The sequence below is a fragment of the Poecilia latipinna genome, unplaced genomic scaffold, assembly GCF_001443285.1.
Source record: "Poecilia latipinna isolate Pla-1442-1.1 unplaced genomic scaffold, P_latipinna-1.0 Scaffold271, whole genome shotgun sequence".
NCBI classification, from domain to species: domain Eukaryota; kingdom Metazoa; phylum Chordata; class Actinopteri; order Cyprinodontiformes; family Poeciliidae; genus Poecilia; species Poecilia latipinna.
In genome coordinates, this window is record NW_015112887.1 from 589,337 (window position 1) to 612,408 (window position 23,072).

At 38.5% G+C, this 23,072-nt stretch overlaps 2 protein-coding genes across 5 annotated transcripts; one reads left to right on the forward strand and one right to left on the reverse strand.

Annotated features, from left to right (window-relative positions):
* Positions 1-49: 49 nt before the first annotated feature.
* Positions 50-3,360, reverse strand: cnbpa (CCHC-type zinc finger, nucleic acid binding protein a). 2 transcript variants are annotated; one of them, XM_015033567.1, is made up of 5 exons: positions 3,254-3,360; positions 1,613-1,733; positions 1,216-1,281; positions 906-1,104; positions 50-802 (listed from the first exon to the last, which is right to left on the reverse strand). In XM_015033567.1, the coding sequence occupies exons 2-5, from the start codon at positions 1,728-1,730 to the stop codon at positions 685-687; spliced, it is 501 nt and encodes a 166-aa protein (XP_014889053.1). In that variant the 5' UTR covers positions 1,731-1,733; positions 3,254-3,360; the 3' UTR covers positions 50-684. The 2 variants fall into 2 exon arrangements, with proteins under 2 accessions (XP_014889053.1, XP_014889054.1); XM_015033568.1 differs by lacking the exon at positions 3,254-3,360 and adding an exon at positions 2,252-2,338 and having other exon boundaries at positions 65-802.
* On the forward strand, positions 2,855-21,658 carry raf1a (Raf-1 proto-oncogene, serine/threonine kinase a). Of its 3 annotated transcripts, XM_015033565.1 has the most exons (19): positions 2,855-2,945; positions 6,402-6,499; positions 10,509-10,735; positions 10,823-10,935; positions 11,039-11,141; positions 11,230-11,387; positions 12,124-12,213; positions 14,473-14,626; positions 15,056-15,157; positions 15,342-15,366; positions 16,167-16,276; positions 16,380-16,497; positions 16,620-16,704; positions 16,868-17,044; positions 17,146-17,192; positions 17,293-17,411; positions 18,633-18,764; positions 20,488-20,622; positions 20,720-21,658. In XM_015033565.1, exons 3-19 carry the CDS (start codon positions 10,535-10,537, stop codon positions 20,858-20,860), a joined length of 2,010 nt encoding a protein of 669 aa, XP_014889051.1. In that variant the 5' UTR covers positions 2,855-2,945; positions 6,402-6,499; positions 10,509-10,534; the 3' UTR covers positions 20,861-21,658. The 3 variants fall into 3 exon arrangements, with proteins under 3 accessions (XP_014889051.1, XP_014889050.1, XP_014889052.1); XM_015033564.1 differs by lacking the exons at positions 2,855-2,945; positions 6,402-6,499 and adding an exon at positions 7,502-7,701; XM_015033566.1 differs by lacking the exons at positions 2,855-2,945; positions 6,402-6,499; positions 15,056-15,157 and adding an exon at positions 7,502-7,701.
* The last annotated feature ends 1,414 nt before the right edge of the window (positions 21,659-23,072 follow it).

A 23,072-nucleotide genomic window follows, 5' to 3' on the forward strand; every position in this document is an offset into this window, starting at 1 on the left:
AAAAAAAAAAAAAAAAAAAAAAAAGAAACCAATACATTTCCCAAAGCATTTTTTTTTTTTTTAAAACAGAAAATCTACCTTGGACTACCAAAGTGATATTTAAATTGTAAACAGATTTCTATAAAAGAGCATGTTTCTTTTAATACCTCCAAAATTATTATTTTTTTTTTTCATATCTTAGTAATATAGCGTTTGTTATCGCCCACTTGTAGCTGCTTGTAGGGCTGAAATGCATCATGTTATGAACTGTTTCCATGTCAAACTCTCTTGGCCAACTCATATTCCACTAAAACAAACCAAAATAACCACACATGGATGTTTGGTTTCCATTTACTCCTGTCTTCCATCTCATTTTACTGAGATGCATGTCCACAAGCTCAGAGGTCCTATAGATTCCCATATGTTTAGTCCCGTTTATTCCTCACTGATCACCAGTGGCCTGGAAAGGGGGAGGTTCTTTAACAAAGCATTATACATAACACCGCTACCAAACTAAAACATTTTTTTGTATTGAATGCAGAAAGATATTTTTTATCACCCCTTTCTTTGTATTACATATCGAGAGGCTCACAGGCCTGGGACTAGCCTCTGTCAGCCAACCTTTGGCCAGTGAAGAGGATTCAGAGAAAATAATACAACCAACCATCAATCTGAAAAAAAAGGAGGGGCAACAGAGGGTGCTGATTATGCAGTTGCTTCGATGGTGCACTCTTTTGCCAGGTGGCCCGCCTTTCCACAGTTGTAGCAGTTGGTCTCGCTGGCTTTACTGCAGTGCACAGCGACGTGACCAATCTCACCACACCTAAAGACAAAAACAAATAAAAATAAAAAATAAGAAAGTTATATACTAGTACTTTAAAAAAAAAAAAAAAAAAGCTAGGCAACTTCTTAAAAACTCCACTTACCGGTAACATTTCACCTTATCGCAAAGCTTCTGGATGTGACCAAACCCGCCGCAGGAGTAGCACTTCTGCTCGTTGGCGTGGTCGCAGTCACGAGCCATGTGGCCGGCTTTGCCACAGGTGTAGCAGAGCTGCTCCCTCTCCTTCCTGGGCTCCTTGCAGTCCCGGGAGATGTGACCACTCCTGTGGCAGTTGTAGCACGCTGGACACGGAGGAGGTGGTAAAAAAAGGGTTATCACTTTATCCCCTGTGAAAAAACAACTAATACAGAAAATAAAATAAAAAATAAAAAAAAAAAAGCCATGTTACACACCATCCTCAGTTTGGTCACAGTCCCTGGCCATGTGTCCCTGGTCTCCACAGCGATAACAGAACAGTTCTGTAATGTCAAAAACAGTATGCAAATAAAGGTGTGTATTTTTTTTTTTTTTTTTTTTCCCACATTTTTGGTTAACTGCCACTAGAACAATACTCAGTTTGTAATATTATTACAATGTATAAATATGATTAAAACAATGAGTCGAGTCATATGATTGTTTTCAATTCGTATTGTAAAACTAAATGCGACAAGTCATGAAATACTGAAAAAAAACTTAAGATTGTATTATATCTGAAACCAGAGTAGAATATGCAAAGGCATATAAAGCTAAAATATTTGAAACAATAATTTTATCCTCAATATGGAAAAGAGAAAGAAATGCATACAGTACCCTTTCCTCGTCCCCGGCCCCTGCCACGTCCACGCACACCACTGGCATTAGGACAATGCTTGACCCAATGACCAGAGCGGCCACATCCAAAGCACTCACTGTTGCTGCTCATCTCCATAACCTAAACAGAAAGAAAAACAATACAGAGGTAAACACTTCTCTCCGATACGGTCATTTCCTGGAAAACATTAACAACTTTACTGCCTACTTAAGTTCGCAGTAAAATGTGCTTCAACTCACCTGGACAATGTTACTTATTATTATTATTTTTTTTTTTACAAATTAGTATTATAACTAGAGTTGAATTTGAAATAAATTTGTCTATAAAGTTGTAATAACTTGTGTAAATTAATACAATAGTCCTTGTAAAGTGGCTTCAGAGAATATTTGTAGTAAATCAGAATATTTGTAGTAAATTGAAGCTACATAAATAAACAGAATCAAATAATTGATTGCTTTGGTTTATAAAATATATTTATTTTTAATTGCTGAGAAACTTATTTTGACATGGTTCTTCAAGATTCAGTCAAACCCAACAAAATGACTACCATGTGGGGTTCTACTCTATGATCAGGGGGACACATTCATCAGCTGCTGCGTCTAACATCAACCATCAGACTAACTACTGAGCTAACTTACAGAAACTTCCTCAGTGGGATCATGATGTGATCGCCAGAGGTCGACCTTCTGTTTGCTGAAGACATCAGGTCAAGAAGAGTGGAAGTTAATGAAGCACTAACGTGAATACTAAGTAAGGTAATGAGGCTCCTAAAAATAGGACCTAGCATAAAGTCACAAAACCAGGAGACTACAAAGTTTAAAACGGGCAACTTAAAAACAAAACTATCTGTTGAACTTACACATTTATATAGGATAAATTCAGCCACAATGAACTTAATCTAAATAATCCACGTTAGTGGAAATATGCTGACTAGCAGAGGAATAACTGCGAGAGCACGCCGTGAGTAGCGCGTTGCATCGTGTTGTGATGAAGCGTGTTCAACAGCAACAAAGCCACAAGTCTAACCGACTAAAACAGAAAACAAACAGCTTGGAACGCATAAACGGATTACACACTCCAGGAATTTAGGCAAGACGTGAGAATGCTAAATGTTTACCGGCTCGCAAAACAGAAAACAAAATGCCAAAGGTTGAAACTCCGCTAACGTTGGCCTAGTCACGTTGATTTTTCTCCTGCGTACTCGCGAGACAGTAGCGCCAGCTAGGCTAGCTGCTAGCAAACACTAGCTCAACACCTCACGACCAAGAAACGCGCTTCGGTCGACGATCGAGCCACATTGCGCAGCAAGAACCAGACGATCCGTCATTAATTGTAAGAAATATACACAATACACGCATTTTGGTGGGCATTCGGGGGAATATGCCTTGAAAACAAAATTTCCCGCCAGGGCGCACACACCAAAGTCGTTGTGACGAGCTAACGTTAGCAGGCCGGGCTAACAGCCCGTTGCTAGAGTTTTAGTGGGAGCAAACATAATTAAAAGCAGAACCTTTTAACGGGAGGAATCAAACCAAACAACAAAGTTCGTGCCATTGGTGATTTCAACACGCAATAAGTGGAAAACGAATGTACATAAATAGTGTCATGATTACGAGAATTAAAGCCGTTTTATTGCTTACCTTGATGGCTACCTAGCTGTGTCAGTGTTTACGCCTCCTTCTTTGCGCTACATGCGGTGCCAGCAGGAGTTCCTGAATTGTCATTCGCATTATCCAGTAAAAACCCGCACAGTCATTGGCCGCGGATTCGCAAAGCAACCAATAATATGCGAAGAAGTCTGGACACCGCCTCTGGATATTAGCCAATCAGAAACACGGAACGGTCCCATTTTGCCTTCTGTAGATTTAACTTCGCTTTCTCCTTTCAAATTGAAGAAATGAAACAGTTATTCTCAAAATGTTAAATATACGGATCACCTCAATAATTACAAGCAGGTTTTTCTTGCATCACAATTTTCTAAGGCTGAGATATTTTGGGGGGTTGTTGTGTTGTCATGAAAACATGAAAGAGGAAAAACAATGTCCGTTAGCTTTGCACGATTGATTGAAAGAAACAGTTTAAGCATTCCATTTTACTTACAATCGATATTTCCAGATTTTAAGCTACAAAAATGAAAATAAATATTTCTGGATGTTAAAATTCCGAGTGTAAAAGTGAGCGGTTTCTCATCAACCAAGACCTCAAAATCCACAATAAATAGTATAAGAACTGTTTATTTGCATTTTTTACAATTTGGATCTTGTAAAACTAATTTGCAAACTAAAGATGTCAATTAGATGTTTCTAAAGAGTTTTTTTTTTTTTATCAATAAATGTAATGTTTTAGCTTACCAATCCTAGTCAAGTAAAGCTTGGACCTGAAACTCATTTGATTTGTTTTTGACTTCATTCTCAGATTTAAATTTCAACCTCAGATATTAATGGAACAACATAAGTGGCACCAACTTTGTTCACAATTCAATGATGTCCACCTCATAACAGTTCATTTGTCAGATTTTGGAATAGAACAAATTGATCGGATTTTGATCAGCTCTGATACTTAAAAATGGTATACAAATATCAACACGGTAACACAAATCTAACACAACTGGCATGACTTTCATTTTATTTCCTACTTCACAGAAAGTTCTTGCTGTAATATTCCATGTGTTGAGAGCATCAAGATAAATACCACAATTTACAAATGTATTTTAGAATCTGAATGTTTTATATGACAACACATATGAGGCACTTGATGAACTTTAACACTATGTAGAAATCCAAACTACTATGAACACTAAAATTATACATGATAATGTTTCAGTTACATAGTTTTTGTAGCAAGTAACAAGCTTTTACTATAGTTCTGTCTGGATACTCAGCCACTCTTGTTATCAGAAGTGACAGAGTTTATTTAATTTGGTTGGTTTCCCAGAACAGACCTGACTTTTATGCATAATACACCAATTTTCAACAGACTTAAGGTCAGGGCAATTCCAGAAGCTGCTAGCCATCTCTTCCATCCTAAAGTTAGTTTTTATGTGTGTGTTTGTTGTCATGTTGGAACATCCAGTAATGGCTAGGTTTAAACAATGTGGCCCAAACTGTCACCCTACGATGAAAGAAAATCTTTTAGAGTGTTCAAAAACAACCCAGGAACCAATATAGTTTAACCACCATGAGGAACACCAGTCCACAGTGAAGCACGTTTTAGCTCCATGGATTGTGTTGTAGTACCCAGGTCCCTTTACCAGTTCCGGGACCCAATCAAAACCCCTCAGTGTAATTTACCTTGAGAAATAAGGAGATTTGGTTAAGTTTAAAACAGGCTTTAGTGCCAAAAATGATCAAATGTTGAAAGAAATGGAACAGGTACAGAGAGACATTCACCATCCAGAGTTGGCTCCACTCAGCGGACCTTTAGGGTGCTACCAAGTGAAGCACAGATTGCAGCGCAAGTTCTGCTTCTTCTCATTTTGCACGATCTCTAACAGGAGTTGGCCTGCCTTAATCAGTTTGGTTTATGTGTGACTGTCGCCAGTCCTATATGTTATGGTTATGTGAGCTATGTAAGTGTGCATGTGAGTAGATAAAAGATAGAGGAAAGAGAATCATTATATCCATACAATTGAAATCTTGCAGCTTGACTAAAAATACTACTGTGCACATGGACTGCTTCTGGAGGAGGGCTTTATGGAAAAATAAGACAAAGATTGAGGTATTTGACCTCAATATTTGTGTGATAGGAAGCATGTTTGTAGGAGTAAAGTCAAGGCTAGGGTTTGAGGCCAAATTTACTAGCTGTGTAGCACAGTGGTAGCATTATCATGTGCTGTGTCTGTTCAGCTGGAGAGCACTGACTACAAATTCTTTAACTCAACCTCAACTGAAAAGCTAAATGGTTGCAATTTGGAGACAGCTGAGTGTTTCGACCGCGCCGTGATCCAACATCACGTCTGGTGGGGGGAATGGAGAATTCTGGAAAGATCGTGACCAGATCGTGACCTATGAAGCATTTATGAACTATGCTTAATACGTTGCTTGTCCCGGGAATCCATTCAATTTACCGTAAATAAATTGAATTATTTCCAATTATTTCAGAATTATTTCTTGACGGTGACAAAAAGTAATTTCTCCAACTCTTGTAAATACATTAAGCCAAATATTGATGAATGTATGCATTATTGCCTTCAACTCTTGCATGCATAGTTTGTTGAAAACAAGAGGACTGACAGAAACACTCATTAGAGCTGTAAGCATCTCAGCTAGGAGTGCTCAGTGCATGGATCAATAGGTGGAAGAGATGCTCTCATCTGTCTTAAGGTGGCCTTGGATCTAATGCTCTAGCGCTAGGTTTTCTGGTTTCTATTATGGTAGTTTTAGAAGCTTGTAAGCTTTCAGTCAGGAAAATAACCACAATAGCAATCTGTCTGGCATAAATTCAAAGCTGATTAAATCCTAATCCAATTACAAACAGTAGATCAATTGTATGAGGAGAGGGATACCTTAAAAAGCTTCACAATGACAAAGCCCTGCCCTCATCTTCACAGAAACATTAGTTGGTGTTTCTGTTAGCTGTTGGATTGATTACTTGCCTGTAAAAAAGCCATAGGTATTTGGAAAGTTCCATAAGTCAAAGTTAATGCCTGTTGTTGCTTTTGAACATAATCATAGGTTTATGTTTTAATCTCTTCTCGGAATTGTCTAGAGCTGCCTTATGGAAACAATATATGCTGAACCCATCAGGAGATGCAGATACAGGATGTTAACAAAGCTGCTTCTCTCTAAGATGGTGTCAACTCCAGCCTGCTGAGGGGACCTCCGGGCCATCTGTGATTTGGGTACCTCAGGGGACCCAGACCGGGATGCCACAGACATGAACACATTGTGAGTGGAGCTGGGCAGCTGAGCTGTATACAGTTATATGTTGTTTCAAGGTCAATTTCAGAGAGAATAAGCCATTTTTGTGGATAGCAAAAACAGTGATAATATTTGAAAAACATCACCTACACTGCAGATAAGAGGTAAAATGTGTTTATGTCTGCTGGGCTTTAAGAGAATGTATTGCTTGTGTAAACTGGATGCACGTCATCTTCTGTTTTGTTTTTTTTCTCTTACCAAATCTTTCCAATGTAACATGAAGAGCAGTAATAAAAGCAAGCAATTTTCCAAAGCTAAGATGTCGCAATACCAACATTTCGCCAGCAGAGGGCGCGCATGATAATATTATGAGTTACTCGTTAAAACAAATCGCTGATTGCTAATACCCTCACTCTTTAAAAACAAATGTACTTTTAAACTGACTAAGCTGTCTGATTACGTTAACTTTTCACGTGTTTTAACTTAACCAAAAGACGACTATTGTTTTTTAAGCTTTTATGTGCACAGTTTTAAAGTCTACGTCGACGACACAGCAGGACTTTGAAGTGTGTATAAGTTAAATGCGATTATATCAATATGCGAGCGTTTAAAAAAAATAGCTGCACATCTTACCGACGTAAAACCATCAGTGTGGCCTCGGTGGGAGGGTTTAAGTGTGTGCACTACTTGCGCAGTGTGAGCGATGTTTGCAGGTCTTGTTATGACTGCAAGGTCCTGTTTCAATCACTGGCGTCAGACGGACGCACAACACCAACTCAGCCCGTTTCACCTTCTCCCCAAACAACGTAAATATTGATTGGAACAGCGCCGCATTACGAAGCACTTCGTCGGACTTGTACTTTGGAAAGTGCTAAGCTGGAGTCGAAGAAAATCCCTCGTCGTATGACTTTGAGGGACTGGAGTTTTTTTTTTTCTCTCCTTTTTTTTCTTCTCGCATATCACGACGTGCAGGATTAAACTTTTTCCTGTTGTTTTAGGTGGTTTGTGGAAAAAAAAAAGAGGACCCACCTGTGACCTCCCCTTTCCGTGATTAACGCAATATTAATCCGCTGTAAGATTATTCGATTCAACGTCGGGAGCTTCACCAGTTTTGACTCCTTTTCCTCCTTTTTTTTTTTTTTCTTTGAATGCGTTGCAATTATGATGATGTCACCGACGCCACTTTTCCCTAAAGTTATGGCGGAGCACAACTTTTTTAACTTCTCTTGGTGAGCACACACAACCTACAGATCCTAGCACTCACTGCTCTTTGAATTACGCTTATATAGGCAACTTTCTTGGCTAAAACGCTTCGGTTTAAAGCTAATGAACTGCAACACAGAGAGAAGGGACGTAAAATGTAACGATACGGTCTGCTTATGAGGGCCTTCGGGGAATGTTAGTGTTTTAACTGGAACAACCAGGCCTGCTGGGGAAAAAAAAAAAAACACGTCGCTACATTTATGGTTACCTTTTATAGTTTCAGGAATGACTGCATGCGTTTTAATGGTAGTGGTTCATTTTAGTTCTTTTGTTACGTTTGAATGAGAAACGGTCCTGAATCATAAATAAGGCCAACACGCTGACGATGTCTATGGAGGGTTGAAAGTGCCACAGTGTAAATCATGCATCTTTGCATACTATTTAAGCGTTGTGTAGCAACAAACAGCTTCACCTGACATGGCAAGAAGATTCAACCATAACATTTTAAAAGATAAAATTATGTGCTCATTTATTTCACTTAAATTGGACTGAAACCTGTGAAATGTCGTGACAAAAAAATACCTTAAAAAATTTTTTTAGACGTTATCAGCTTCATCTTTTATCAATTTTCCTTTGTGCTTGCAGCGCTGTATGAGTGTCAGCCACTTGACTTGTAACCATCTCTTTATTCAGCCCAATTCTAATATTTGCTGGAACATATTTTTACTATTCTAAAGCAGTAGAATGAAATATTATGCCTGATCATAAAAGAATTGCCATTCAGCTTGCGTTGTGTTCTTTACAGCTAAATTTTGACCTTAAAATGAAAAATATAATACTGCTAATTTTTTAGACCTTATTCTGGATAATGAAGTACATTCTTGCATATCTAATCAGTTTACTTTTTGGAAAATTGCCATATGAAAACAGCTAAAAAACTAAAGCTGGCTGAATTTTCCAATTTGTCATCCCAAAACCTAAACAATAATCCATGAATGCATTGCTTACAAAAATAGTTTACTGGTTTTGTCTGGAAATTTTGCAGCCCACAAGGTTAAACAAAAAGCTTTTTAAGGGGGAAGCCAGGAATATAATTGCCAGTCTAGTGATTGGAGCTTAAATGGTACCTTCACACTCGATGATACCTAACAAGATGTTTGAATTACTCTTAATGTTTTTTTTCTTTACGACAGTATTTAAACAATATTGAAAATAAACACATATGTCAAATGTATATCTTCATACTTTCTTAAGTATGGCATTTAAAGATTAATTACACAATTTAATGAAATTAAAGATAGCAATGGTAACAATGTTGATTTTATTTTTTGTTGCAAAATCTTTTTCTTTTTATAAATATTTAAATAAATTTAATAACAAGGAATTTATAATGAATCTGCTTACTGGATTCTGGGAACTTCCAAAGGTGTCAGGGATGAGCCAGTCAGTGGATGTGAACCAACTCAGAGAAAGTTAAAGGTAATTGGATCAAAACTAACTTGCTGTGCAGATCAACCAATCATATGTTAGGGTTTTGTACCAGGAACCACAGTTTAAAGTAGTACACAATATGATAAATACTGAAAAATTAAATATAAATATACTATTAGTTCAATTTGGTATTAACTGTTGTCCACTTTAAATTACTTCATTATGTTTCTTATGTTTAAATAGTTTTAAAGTGTCCTTTTTTTTCCCATTTAAAATTTATTTTAAAATCTATGTCACATTGTGGCACTTCCAACCCTCCATAGTTGTCTCACTTACTTCTATAACTACAGAACCATGTAAAGCTTCTCATTGCTTTACAGTGCAATTTATACTTCCTTTCGTATGTAGTTCTGTTTTGTATTTGCTGTTTTCTGATACAATGCAACAGTTATTGACGCAAATCCAGAAGCATGAAGGAAAAGGGTAAAAACTCACCATTCCTAAAAATAAACCCCCCTCTTTTTTTAAGCTTTTCTGTACATCTGATGAATCAACAGTCCTGCTGGAACAGCTAACCACTGACAACAGTTAAAAAAGAAACGTCTCTCCAGGGTCAGCCGGTCTTTGTATAAATACAGCAGTGGTAATTAGGAGCTATGCAAGCCGATGGTGCTCATGCATAAAGCGGCTGCCAAGAATGAGTGAAAACCTTTGTGTATTTACAATATAGCACTGCAGTTTGTAGTACAAACAAAGCTGAAAAGAGGGTGTGTTTGGTTATGAGGGCCTTACTTTTTTCTTTTCTTTTTTTTTTTTTTTAAGGAGCACACAGTCAACTTATTTTTGTCCTGTTCATGTTTATATAGTTTCCCCTGAACACAGTGGAAATTTCGTATTACATCGTTTCCTGAAAACAGAGGGAAACGGTTCAGTATCATATTTGCTTTGAGTTTTATATGCGCAAAGCGAAAATAAGAAATTTGAACATAAACATTCTCTTTCATTTCTTGCATGGCTTTATTAGTTGCCATTACTTAAACTCTAAAATTAAGCTAATCATTAGTGTAATCCTATAGGGTTGCTTTCAGCAAGATTCTGGTTAAAGATTACCTCTAACCTTACAGTGCCGTAACCCAAATCTCCTCTTTTGCTACATTTTTTCCCCCTGCAGACAAAAACAGTCGCTGTTGTAATCAGGTAGTGCTCAACCCATCTGTTGTGGTTTCCTTGGTGTTGAAATAAAGTGCAAGGTTGAACAATTGGAAATTTTGAGTATTTTGTGCCCTTTCCTTGCATGCATGCATTTTATTCTTATCCTTTGTACTAAATGTATATTACAATATTGTCTGAGTAAAAAGAGAATCTGAGTAAATGTTTTCTTTTTCTCTCTTTCTTTTTTAAGACCATTGTGAGTGATTAGTTTTAGCGATGGAGCAGTTTCACGGAGCATGGAAGACCCTAAGCAACGGCTTTGGAATGAAGGACTCGCCGTTTGAGGGCCCCTGCCTGTCCCCTACCATGGTCCAGGGCTTCACCTGCCAGCGACGCGCCTCAGACGACAGCAAGATGACGGACTCCAAGGCCAGCAGCACAATCCGCGTCTTCCTCCCAAACCAGCAGCGCACTGTGGCAAGTCTTGACATACCAGGTTCCGAATGAGGCTTCAGAGTCGATTGACCAGTATCGTTAATATTAGTTGTTGGTCCGTTACTGTAGGTCAACGTGCGACCAGGTATGACTCTTTACAGCTGTTTGATCAAAGCCTTGAAGGTGCGAGGTCTGCAGCCCCAGTGCTGCGCCGTCTTCAAGTTGCATCCCGGACAGAGAAGGTACACTCAGAAAATCCTCCAACCAGAGCTTGTAAAGATTATTAAACCTTCTGTTGCGAGTATTAATTTTTTTGTTTTGTTTGTTTACTTCTGTCCAAATCAGTAAAAAATCCCGGATGGACTGGAATACCGATTCAACCTCACTGATAGGAGAAGAGCTCCTGGTTGAGGTTTTAGACCATGTTCCTTTGACAACGCATAACTTTGTAAGTACTCCAGACAATTACAGCTTACTTTGTTCTCAAATGTTACTGCAGAAAGAAAATTTGCACTTTTTCTTGTTTTTAAATTTAGGTCCGGAAGACCTATTTGAAGCTAGCCTTCTGCGACATTTGCCAGAAGTTTCTCCTTAATGGATTCCGTTGCCAAACATGCGGCTATAAATTCCATGAGCATTGTAGCACCAAAGTGCCCACGATGTGTGTAGACTGGAGCAACATTAGACAGCTTCTGTAAGTATACAGGAGGAAAAAAATGTAATGTTCATATTTATTTCCAGACCGGGCACTATAATTTTGGGTTTTTGAGTAAAAAAACTTAATAAAAAAAAAAAAAAATCAGAATTAAAAAAAAAAAAATCCTTTTGCATTCACTGATCGTCCTAGTAATTGATGATGGAATAAGAAGAAGAGCCAACTTTTTGTCATCATTATCACATCTGCATGCAGATGATTATAATTGGATGCAAATAAAAATTGGTTATACATGTTTGTGAGGTAAGTTTCATAGTCCTGCAAAGATAAAAAAGGGAAGTTAAGCTGTTCTGGTATCAGGCTTTTGACTAGGTCATTCTCATTTGCATTGCTTTCCATATAAGCACTTTGAATGGTGACCTTTATGTTTTTCTGTGCTAGATGTGGAATCAGCAGTAATAATTAACAAAGAGGAGAATCCCCCTTTACCTGACACACAATCTGCAGGTGCATCTCAATAAACAATAATATAATTTCTTCTAGAACATTTTCAGAACTAAGAGTCAAACTCGCATTTTATTGTACACTTGAAGTATGCATCTCATGTTTCAAACCTCTCCTTACCCAGAAATATCCTCAGAGGTGTCTCACTTGAGCTGAGGAGAAAACAGACTGGACTGTTTTCTGAAATGTAAATTTTGATGAAATAGTAATTTATTGTGACGTACCCTCAGCCGCCTAATGCACTTTATTAACCGTTTCTTTCTTTTGTCAGGTTGTGTCCAACACCAGGTGAGAGTGGCTTCCCGTCCCTGCCACCGCTCACATCCCGACGTATGAGAGAATCCCTAACCCGGCTTCCAAGGTGAATTAAACTTTGTTTCGTCAAAAACTAAAAACTGATAGGTTCTTCTGTTTTGTTTCTTCTCTAAAAGGGATGAATAATACTAAGAAAACACACTAATAATATACTACAGTTTACTATTTTTCAGTAAGGATATGGATTGCAGTTGAACCAAGTTTTCCTCTATACTCTTTCCTTCTCCATCATTGCAATGTCCCCACTTCTGTCCTTCAGCTTTTGTATTGCACCCACTAAGACAATGAAAATCAATCCAACTTGCCAGAAATATAGTTCACAATCATTTCTGATGTACGACCACTAAAACTTTGCAGCGCACAGAATTTTGCATCAAAGCAGGCATTGCGATTGAAATATTGCAGACCCTGAAACTGCAATGGCAATTAGATATCACTTCTTTCCTCTAAATGTAACTATTATTTTTCTTTTTCTTTTTGCAAGGGAAGGAAGACTAAGTCAAACCATGTTAAAGTTTTTCTTTGGAGTATTGTTTTTACTACATGAATAATTTAAATCGGGTTGATGACAAGTACTTTTTATGTGGGTTTTTATGTGTGGAAGTTGTGGTTTTTATCTGGTGTATTATCAACTTTCAGTAACCGAAGTCATCGCCATGTCGGTTTTGTTTATGTGCAGCACAGATGCTGTCAGGTTTTTGCAAAAGTATGAATACTTTTTGCAAAAGTTTTTTTCTGGATTTTGCCCCCTTACAATCACAAACTTGGTGTGCCAGGATTTTTTTTCTGATTCAACAACTGCAGAGTAATGCATAATCGTGCATTGTAAGGCACTCTCTTTCAAAATATGCATCTGTATTCTGGGTACTTTGTATAACCAGAATACAAATACTGGTTATAGAGTTGTGTTTTGGGGTATTTCTCTTTCGGAGACTGAAAATGTCTTTGGATCTTCTTTGCAAAATTTTTTGCACCCTGCCAGAATGCATAAGAGGCATCTGAGAGCATTTTTTAATCAACACGTTTTGTCACACAAATTTTATTTGATTAACCCTTTCTACCACAGAACTACGCATTTATTAAAACAGTTCTATTGAAGTGTGTTCAGCGTCGTTTCCTGCCAGAACGTGAATCTTCTCTCCAATCTCAAGTCCTCTGTGGCCTCCAACAGGTTTTCTTCCCGTGTTAACCTGTACTTTGCTCCCTCCATTTTCCCATTAACTCTTGACTAGCTTCCCGGACCTCTCTGATGAAAAGCAACCCCACAGCGTGATGCTGTCACCACCATGTTTCACTGCCTCGAAAGCGTTTTCCAAGTGCGGTGTCAGTTTTCCGCCACACACGCAGCGTCTTGCACGTCGGTCAGAAATCATTCTTGTACTACTTTCCAGTGATGGGCTGTAGTTGATCTATCAGATAAAATTCCAGTAATGCGCAAGACTGTTTGCAGTTTCAACCATCCATATTTGAAAAAAAAAACAACAAAAAACTTTAAGGTTCGTGAATACTTTTGCATGATGCGTTGTGAAATGAGTTCTGCCTTCAGTGACTTCCTGTGTTTTAGAGACGCTTATCTGCGGAGGACCTGATGAAACGCAGTGTGAAAACTTTATTTTGATAAATGATAAAATGGCTTACAAGCCTGCTGAGCAGTATAATATTTTTCCTTCAGATAACATGCTCACATTTGTTACTGTGTACTAAAAGCTTTCAGCCAGGTTACTTTCTGCTGTTCTTCTCTAATTATACCTTTGATCTACTGCAGCAGCCACTGTATGCCTACGAATATTTGAACTTGCTAAAATTAGAACGTGGATGGCTGTACGTCCAGGCTTCAGATCTGAGCAGCATTCAGGTCATTTTAAGATTAACATATCTGGCTGGTAAGCTTTGTACTCTTTAACTGGGCCAGCGCCGATGTTGGCAAAGTGCCAGTGTAGCTTCGACGTAACCAACACTGGCTTAAAGAGGAAGGCCGTAATAAATATTAACCAATGAGTTACTTCCCCAAAAGGCTTTTACTTAACCTTGTTGTTTGCAAGCTTACCTTTCGAGTTAGATATATGCGTGTGTTCTAACGGTAAAAAAACAAAAACAAAAACAAATAATGCAAACAAAATACTCAAATGGAGAAAATGAGTAAACATGACAGAAATGAAACCAGCAGCACCCACAGCCACCACACCCACTTTGGCCCAATTTTTAAAGAAGTTACCAAAATAGATATTTTACTGGCGGTTAAAAGGCTGTTTCTCTGCGGTTCTGCAGCATAGTTTTAATTTCATTTTTGCCCCTTTCTTTTCAGCTCGGCCCACCGAAATTCCACCCCTCATGCCTTCAACTACACCACATCGTACCCACCCACAGGCGGCGGTCTCTCCCAGAGGCAGCGCTCCACCTCTACGCCCAACGTCCACATGGTCAGCACGACCCTGCCTGTTGACAGCAGCATGTTTGAGGTAAGCTGCTCACCATGGGGTCCAGCTGAGTTCTCCCGCAGGGCGAGGGTGCCGCACCGAAAACATCTCTGGCCTCAAACTGTTTATATCTCGGGGATTCTATCCGTCTTTGTCTCACCTCTCATCTACCATGTTTTTAAGTTGTCCACCTGAACAGGGCTGTGGGTATTTATTTAAGCCCCAGATGACATCTTATTTCAGCTTTTTTTTTCCAGTGCCCTTGCACATTTTGACTTCCCCATGTTCAGTTCCAGTTTCTGCTTTATCACCACCACCACTGTTGCATAATCAGCTCGCGAGTTTGTCATTTGTTATACCCGCTCTGTTATAAGCCCAAAACCTGAGCTTTATTTCGTCCTCATTTTCTTTAATTCTGTCCTTTGCTTCCTGTCCCTTTATTGCTCTGTTGCGTTGCTTACTCTGGAGTAGCTAGACTGTCTGAGTACCTCTCCCAGTTCCTGGTGCCGCAAATTCTGGCTGAAGAGGAAAGTAGGTATTGTGCACTTCTCCGAGTCAGAGACTGCCGAAAAGGTTAGAAAGCAGAGTCACTTGTGTGCAACCTGAATTGCATGCCTTGCAAGTGAGTTATCTGCACTTACATCTCAGAAGTGCAGTTGTCAAACCATGAGTGGCAGCATGGCGTGTATTTTAGTGTTTGAATAAACTGATCAAACCTAATCTGTTTTGTGTGTGTGTGTGTGTGTCTGTGTTTTAGGAAGCGATGCGGGATCATGACTCAGGTGAGTTCTTTTCAGCATTTCAGTATGCATATTTGCATGGCATGCTTCCTATAAAATTACATCTCATCCATAAATGGTCAACCTGTATGTTTTCATTATTTTTGCATGATTTGTTTGATCAAATAGGAAAAACAAAGCATACTATTATAGGGAACTGGTTGAAAAAGGACACCTTTCCCCTTAGTTTTGGTATTTATAATTCAAGGGGATTTTCATTTGTGCTTCCTCAAATGAAACATTCTCTTATAGTTGCTTTTCTGGTTAGAACATTTTTAATTGGAAAGGTTAGATTAAATTACATGAAGTGAATTTACAGCCATCTCTTTTTTTGAGATATTAAGTGACCTCTGAAAACAATCAGTGTACAGTACTTTGCAAAGGTATTTATATCCCTTGCACTGGTTCATGATTTGTCACATATGACATTTGAAATGATACGTGATAGACTGGAGCACAGTAATGCATATTTGTGAAGTAGAACATATGTGATGCAGGGCTTTAAAAAAATACATTTGCCCTCAGTACTCTGACACCACTTAGTAAAATCCAGAGCTATTGATTGGCATCAGAACTCACCACATTAGTAACTAGGGCACAGGTGTATAATTTAATGTCTGCATGAGAACAACGGCTGCTAAACGGTGATTGAGTCGGGACAGTGAAAAAACTCTTGTTGGGGAGGAAAATACACCAAACATTTTTGTTAAGAACTTGTACAGAACACCTTTAAATATATGGAAGAAGTTGCTTCTCTGAAAGTTGAGGTGCTACCATTTAATATTTTTTTTTTCTCCATAAAGCTGGAAGTTCCCCCAGCCAGAGCCCCACAGGCTGGACCCAGTCCAAAGCTCCAGCACCATCCCAGCGAGAGAGAGCCTCGTCCTTCAACACTCAGGAGAAAAATAAAATAGTACGTTCTGTGTCACATTTATGTTCAACCAGCTCTTTTTAATAATGCGGCGTTTGTGAAACTTGTGTTTGAATAGTTGCATCTTTGGTTTCTGTTCGTCCAGAGGCCTCGGGATAAGCGAGACTCGAGTTATTACTGGGAAATTGAGGCCAGCGAGGTTTATCTACATTCCCACATTGGTTCTGGCTCTTTTGGAACAGTGTACAAAGGAAAATGGCATGGCAAGTATCTGTTATGCAAGTCTGGTATAACATTCTCATGCACTATAGATAAGGTAGATGATGCATAAATTGGGGAAAAAAAGTCGAATGTTTCCTTTCATCTAACAGTATTTCTCTTGTAGGTGATGTTGCGGTGAAGATTTTAAAGGTTACCGACCCAACTCCGGAGCAGCTCCAGGCATTCAGAAATGAAGTCGCCGTCCTGAGGTAACGACTCACAAGAATACCTTTTTTGTCTTGTACAAGACTTTTTTTCTTTTTTTTTTTTTTATTTTTTTTTTACAGCTGCTAAAACTGTGCAAATCATCGTCATTGCAAACTTATATCTGATTGCATCTTAATTTCCTCTTCCCCTTTTCTTGGGTTGCAGGAAAACAAGACATGTGAACATCCTTTTGTTTATGGGCTACATGACGAAGGACAACCTGGCCATTGTGACCCAGTGGTGTGAGGGCAGCAGCCTGTACAAACACATTCATGTTCTAGAGACTAATTATACCATGATCCAGCTTATAGATATCGCCAGGCAGACCGCTCAGGGCATGGAGTAAGTTGTGAAGAATGGAGCTTTGTGGGCGATGCTAATGAGAAATTTCTCAAGTAGCATTAATTATTTTCCCTTTCTTTTTTTTTTCTTTTTTTTTTCAGCTATTTACATGCAAAAAACATAATTCATCGCGACATGAAGTCCAACAGTATCCTTTTCTATTTCTTTGTTGTGGTATTATAGTGAGTAAAACATAAAGACCAGTTTTCCTCAGCATGTTTGGTTATAAATCTTTGACATCTGTGCAGACATCTTCCTGCATGAAGGGTTAACGGTAAAAATCGGGGACTTTGGTCTTGCGACTGTGAAGTCCAGGTGGACCGGATCACAACAGGTGGAGCAGCCCTCTGGATCCATTCTCTGGATGGTTGGTACATTGTGAAGCTCTTGGTCAGAAGAACCAACCAGACTTGACATTTAAATGTCTGGTTTGGAACATAAAAAGCCCAAACTTTTCTCCAACACGCCATGCAGTTTGGTGTGGGTGCACTTACTAAGAACTGAAGACTTGACCCTTTTTCAGTGTTACATAATTAAGAGTTAAATCGGGGAATGCTCAAAATATGTAAGAAGCTATCAAAAGAAAACCTTTCTGGGTGTGGAAAAAGTGCCATCAAACACAAAAACATCCATTTGTACCTTCCTCCGGGATGTTTTGTTCAATTGGCCTGGAGGCAACTTAAGCAGATACCAGAAAGGCTGAAAGCTGTGCAGCTTTTATCTTTTTGAACTTCCAGCCTCTGTTTGCTATGAAGCATGCTGGGTTGGGATTTTTTTTTTTAAATATCAGAGGTAAGGAAAAGAAAATGCAGCCATGAGGGACTACACGCAGACTGATGTTTGCACTTATTAATGCTAATTATGCTAATTCAGGTTGAGCCCATAGCACAGCCTGTGGAAAGACTGCCTGCAGCCTCTGACTGAAATTCAAGTACTTCATACCAATTTAATCTGGCAAAACAGACATTTGTTGCAGGAGGACACTTTTTTCTTTTTTTTTTTAAGATTTTCACCGACAAATGAGAATCTCAAGAGGAAAATATTAGGTACAACAAAATATATCTTTTGTTAGACTTTCACTCAACAGCAGACTTGGGCACATCCGCTTATTAAGTGTGGCTGAATACAGCAAGCGTTTTGGGAGGAAAAAGTCATGTATGACCACCTCTTGATGCCAAGAATAGTCTAAAAATAATTCAACACCACTGGGGGGAAAAAAAAATAAAAAATTGGAAATTGTATGCCTTTCTTCTAATGAGGCACATTTATGAGACCCTTTTAATGTTTTGAATTGATCCTTAAAGAAATTACGTTTCCTTAAAATATTCCTCATTTAGCTTACTGTTCAGCAGGAAAAAAAAAATCATAATAAATTAGTTTTGAGTTTTTATTTTAATTGAATTGAATTTGTGGCAAAAACCTTGGACACCACCGTCCTAATAGTTAATATTGCTAAAAGACATTGTACATAAAGAACTCTGTTTTGATTTCAAAATCACACAGTGTCACAGCGCCTCTGCTCTAAAGACGGACATCTTGATAGTACTGTTTTGATGTTCTGTAAACATTTTCTTTCTGTCCTTGGCAGGCTCCCGAGGTGATCCGAATGGAGGATAACAATCCGTACAGCTTCCAGTCAGACGTCTATTCCTATGGAATTGTTCTCTTTGAGCTGATGACCGGAGAGCTCCCCTACTCCCACATAGCAAACAGAGATCAGGTAAAGTTGCTTACATTTTTCTGGCTCTTTTTTTGAGTGCTAGTATTTATATGCTCCACTTTTAACAGTCCTAAACATGTAAAAGGACTGATTGAATTGTTAAAGTTTTACTGAAGTTGTCATCAGTAATGGATCTCTTACCTGTAGCGGACAAATGTGGGAAGTATATTTCAGAGATTTTGCAGGAAGTTGGGAGGTGGGTGGGTGGGGGGGAACTCGTAGAGATAGTCGGCTCACAGTTAGCTGAACAGATGTCCCATATTTTACCTGACCCGGCATTCAGGCTGAAAGTTTTAGTATGTTGTACGACAGATCTTTAATGCCAAAATAAAACATTTGCGTAAGTTCAAGTCCTTGATGATGAAAGCCCTCTGCTGCCATCTGAATGGGGTTGCACGGCTGGCCTATGGCCCGCCACAGACCGACGACACAGAGCCACTGGCCTAATTTTAGATCTCGTAACATAACCCTGTGTGTGAAAAGGGGTTCTCAGGTTTGCATTTCAGAGTGCGAGTCCTGTGTTTTTCTTTTTCTTTTTGTTTTATTATTCTTTAAAGCCGAAGGGTTGGCTAAATCAAATCTGATTCCGCATCTGTATAAAATCAGACTAAAGTTGTATACAAATTGTGCCCAAAGTAGTGCTACGGTCTACTGGTGGAACCTGTTCTTCTTGATCCCGTGAAAATACTTTGTACTCGGCTGATCTGGCAGGCACATAAAGTGCTCCTGTCATCTTTTATCTCTGCACCATCAGGTCCTCATACCTTTACAATGGCTCTAGTGTTTTAAATGTCTGTCACCTTAGTCTAACTCGCCATATTTAAAAATTGCACGTGTTAGAATGACCGCTGCTTCAGGGTGAATGAATGGCTCTCTCACAGTTATTTGCCTTCAGTATAGAGTCTTGCAAAACTTTTTATGTTGCTTCCATTTTTTTTTTCAATACATGAAGAGTTTTAAGTTTAAGATGGAATTGACAGTGTACCGCTATTAGTTTTTTTTTTTTTTTTTTTTTCCTAAATCAAGATGGCATTGTAATGGTACAAATTTATTTTTTAATTTAGGACCAACATTAAATGTCTGTCAGTAAAGCATTAATTTAAAAATATTTGCAAAGTGTTCCTATCCATTTTCAAATTTGATCATGCTTTAGTGGAATTCTGTGTAATGCATCAGCACAGCATGGTGCATGGTTGTGAAGTGGAAGGAAATAATTTGTGACAATAAATATTTTTTATAACTCTAACTCAGGTGAGTAGCCATGTTTTGATTCTTTTATGGATGATCGAAGTATAGTTTTATAATTTAGTCCAGTTTTCTCAGTGATGTCTGATGTTTTCTTGGAATTTTTTTGCATTTAAATTACACTAAAGCCGAATTTATTTACTTAAGTGACCTCTAAAGATTTTTCTTTGCTTTTTTAACACAAATTTTTATGTAGGTGCTGTAGAGTGCAGGTACTTGAATATGAATACACACCAGAGTTTCTAGTCCTTTAATTAATAAAAAATTTTTTTTTGAGAGGCAAGCATCATTTGCACCCACTTCACACTCTTCTCCATGACTTTGTGTTGGTCTGCTACATAAAATGCATTGTGGATTTAAAGTGGCACAATTTGAAAAAGTTTCAGGCTATAAATGCTTTTTCCACAGATCTATAATAATCAAATGTGATCAATTTTCTTGTCTTTTTTTAATTTTTTTTTTACTTCCTTCCCATTAGATTATATTCATGGTGGGACGAGGCCGCTTGTGCCCAGACCTTAGTAAGCTCTACAAGAACTGCCCCAAAGCAATGAAGAGGCTGGTGGCAGACTGCATCAAGAAATCCAAGGAAGAAAGGCCGCTGTTTCCGCAGGTGAGCTGCTCTTCTGCTATTAGAAGCTATTGGGTTGAGCCATAAATTCCTCAAACTAATCTCTTTGCATCTTCCCCATATCTGAATTTGTTCTCAGATCTTGTCCTCCATCGAGCTCCTCCAGCATGCCCTCCCTAAGATAAACCGCAGTGCCTCAGAACCGTCCCTGCACCGAGCCGCGCAGACTGAGGACATCAATGCCTGCACTCTGACCACCAGGCTGCCTGTTTACACATAGGCTCCTCGTCTGCAACGAGATTATTCCGCTCCATCAGTAAACGCAAATTCCCTCCTTAAAGACATTTGTATAGATCTATACACATGCAATCATACATAAACCAATGTTAGTCAATGACTGTAATTAACGGAGAATAGCAGGAGGAGGAGCATCTGAGATTAACTAAGGAAGATTGCAATCGGATCTGCACAAGGTACAGCACACATGCGTTAAGAAGTATGTTGAGGCTTCACGTTCGTATCGTATTTGATTTTAGTTGTAGACAGAAGCACACATGCCTACCTGAGACAACAATGAATGGACACTGAAGGAAGCTTAGGGGACGTTTGTCTCCTGGTCCGTTTTCTGTCCTGTTTTCATTGGGCCTGAAGAGAGGACTACTTAAGCTTAGCTGCCTTATGAGGAAACAAATCCTGGACTAAGTTTCTGAAGAACTTCATCTCCTATGTTTATCAGAAAGCTACTGGAAGCAGCTCATCTAGTTGCACAGTAGCTGATTCTGCTTTGTCTTAAAAATGAGTCTTTATTTTTTTGGGTTATTTTTGGTAAGTTCTGTCATGTCTCACTGCGGGGAGAGGGAGTTTATCACAATCACTAAACGGATTTGTCGATGCCTGTACACTCTTCAGTCCTTAGTGTAAGGTCATCATGAACTGGACATTCGGCACGTGTCTTAAATATTTAAAGTGATTCGGGAACTAATTTTTGCTGTCACCTTGAGGAGGTTAAATGTTTTCTTTTGAACTTGGTGGGAAAGTCGTCTATTCAATATTTTAATAAAATTAAGTTAAAAAAGTACTTTGCTGAAATATGTTGAGTTGTTTGTATTTTATTTTTTTAAATGTATCTGTTATTACTTTTTATGTCCTGTACAGGTCCATCTCAGTAAGTTAGAATATCATCAAAAAGTTTGTTTTTTAGTAAGTTAATCCAGAAAGTGATTTTATTTTTTACAGATTAATCTCTTTGAGGGATGTACTTCAAATATATGTTAATTAACATATTACGTTTACAGCTAATTAAAACCCAATATTCAGTTTCTCACAGAATCCATCGACTAGACATGACCTATGAGAAGTATTTTTAATACAGAAAGCATTTCAATCTGCTGTTTAAATATATGGAAGGGAATAAAAAAAAATAGAACAGTAAAGTTTTAGCAAACACAAGTTAAGAAAAACTACAACGGTAAAAACTGCTTTTTTATTTGTGCAATAAAATAAAATAAAAATAAGGCTATTTACTACAATATATACATTTGCAAAAATCAGCAGTAGTGATCCCCTTTATTTAGTCTTTGCAGGCAGTGGTAGTGGCAGGTGTAACCCTGTTTGGCCTCCTGATACCGTAAAGTCCCACACAGGTGCAAGACTTTGCAGCAGGGTGTAATGTTTGCTGTAGCGCTGTGGCAACGTGGTGAAACCTCACTGGGGATCCAGTCCACATACACCACCAGGGGATTCTGCCATTGGCTGGCGCCTCTGTGTATTTCACAGTCACTGGCATGCATGCTGCAACAACAATCAACCAGCAGGCAAGGGGGCAAGGGGTGGAAAGGGACAGGACACTAGTATTTTGTTTTAGTGTAAACATTTAGCGGGCTGCTCCTGTGGGGTATTGCCACTCAGCGTTAAGGTTTACAGTAAACCTAAGAGCTAAATATGGGAGTAGCTTTGTTTTGTGTTTCATGGGCCTTTGAATTTAGGCTAGGTTGGCTTGTTTGTGTAAAACGTTCCACCACACGGGTGAAGAAGTCCAAATAAGTGTTTCAGCAAAATAAGAGCAAATGTGGATTTATCTGCCCTATTTCTGCATCCTGCTGAGCTCAGTGGCCTACTTCTGTGTCGAGCAACGGCACCATCTAGTGTTGGTTCTGGCACCATTTTTTGAAGAATCTACATGTAGCCAATATGTTGACTGATACCTCTGGTAAGAGTTTATAAAACTTTAAAGTATTTTTGCTATTGTTATTGCTGCTATGTGATCCCATACTAAAAAAAAAAAGCAACAAAACAAAACACTGAAAAGATGTGAAAGAACTAATTATTTTAACACAAACTGCACTTATTGGCATTTTCAATTCCTATAAGATAAAAGCTACTAAAATATGTTTTGCTTTGCACTTTTTGAAGTCGGTCACAACGTCCAGAAATATTTAATTTGTAATGAAAGAATTTTTGTTTCATTGAAGTAAAAATACAACTCATAAAAT

Bases quoted from the DNA above. Each gene is read 5' to 3' on its own strand.
- cnbpa (XM_015033567.1), bottom strand. From the start codon at position 1,730: ATGGAGATGAGCAGCAACAGTGAGTGCTTTGGATGTGGCCGCTCTGGT. The intron at 1,105-1,215 runs GTGTGTAACATG...CTCCGTGTCCAG, and splicing joins CTGTGACCAAACTGAGGATG to CGTGCTACAACTGCCACAGG. The intron at 803-905 runs GTAAGTGGAGTT...TTTTGTCTTTAG, and splicing joins GATAAGGTGAAATGTTACCG to GTGTGGTGAGATTGGTCACG.
- raf1a (XM_015033565.1), top strand. From the start codon at position 10,535: ATGGAGCAGTTTCACGGAGCATGGAAGACCCTAAGCAACGGCTTTGGA. The intron at 10,736-10,822 runs GCAAGTCTTGAC...CCGTTACTGTAG, and splicing joins CAAACCAGCAGCGCACTGTG to GTCAACGTGCGACCAGGTAT. The intron at 16,277-16,379 runs GTACGTTCTGTG...CTGTTCGTCCAG, and splicing joins CTCAGGAGAAAAATAAAATA to AGGCCTCGGGATAAGCGAGA.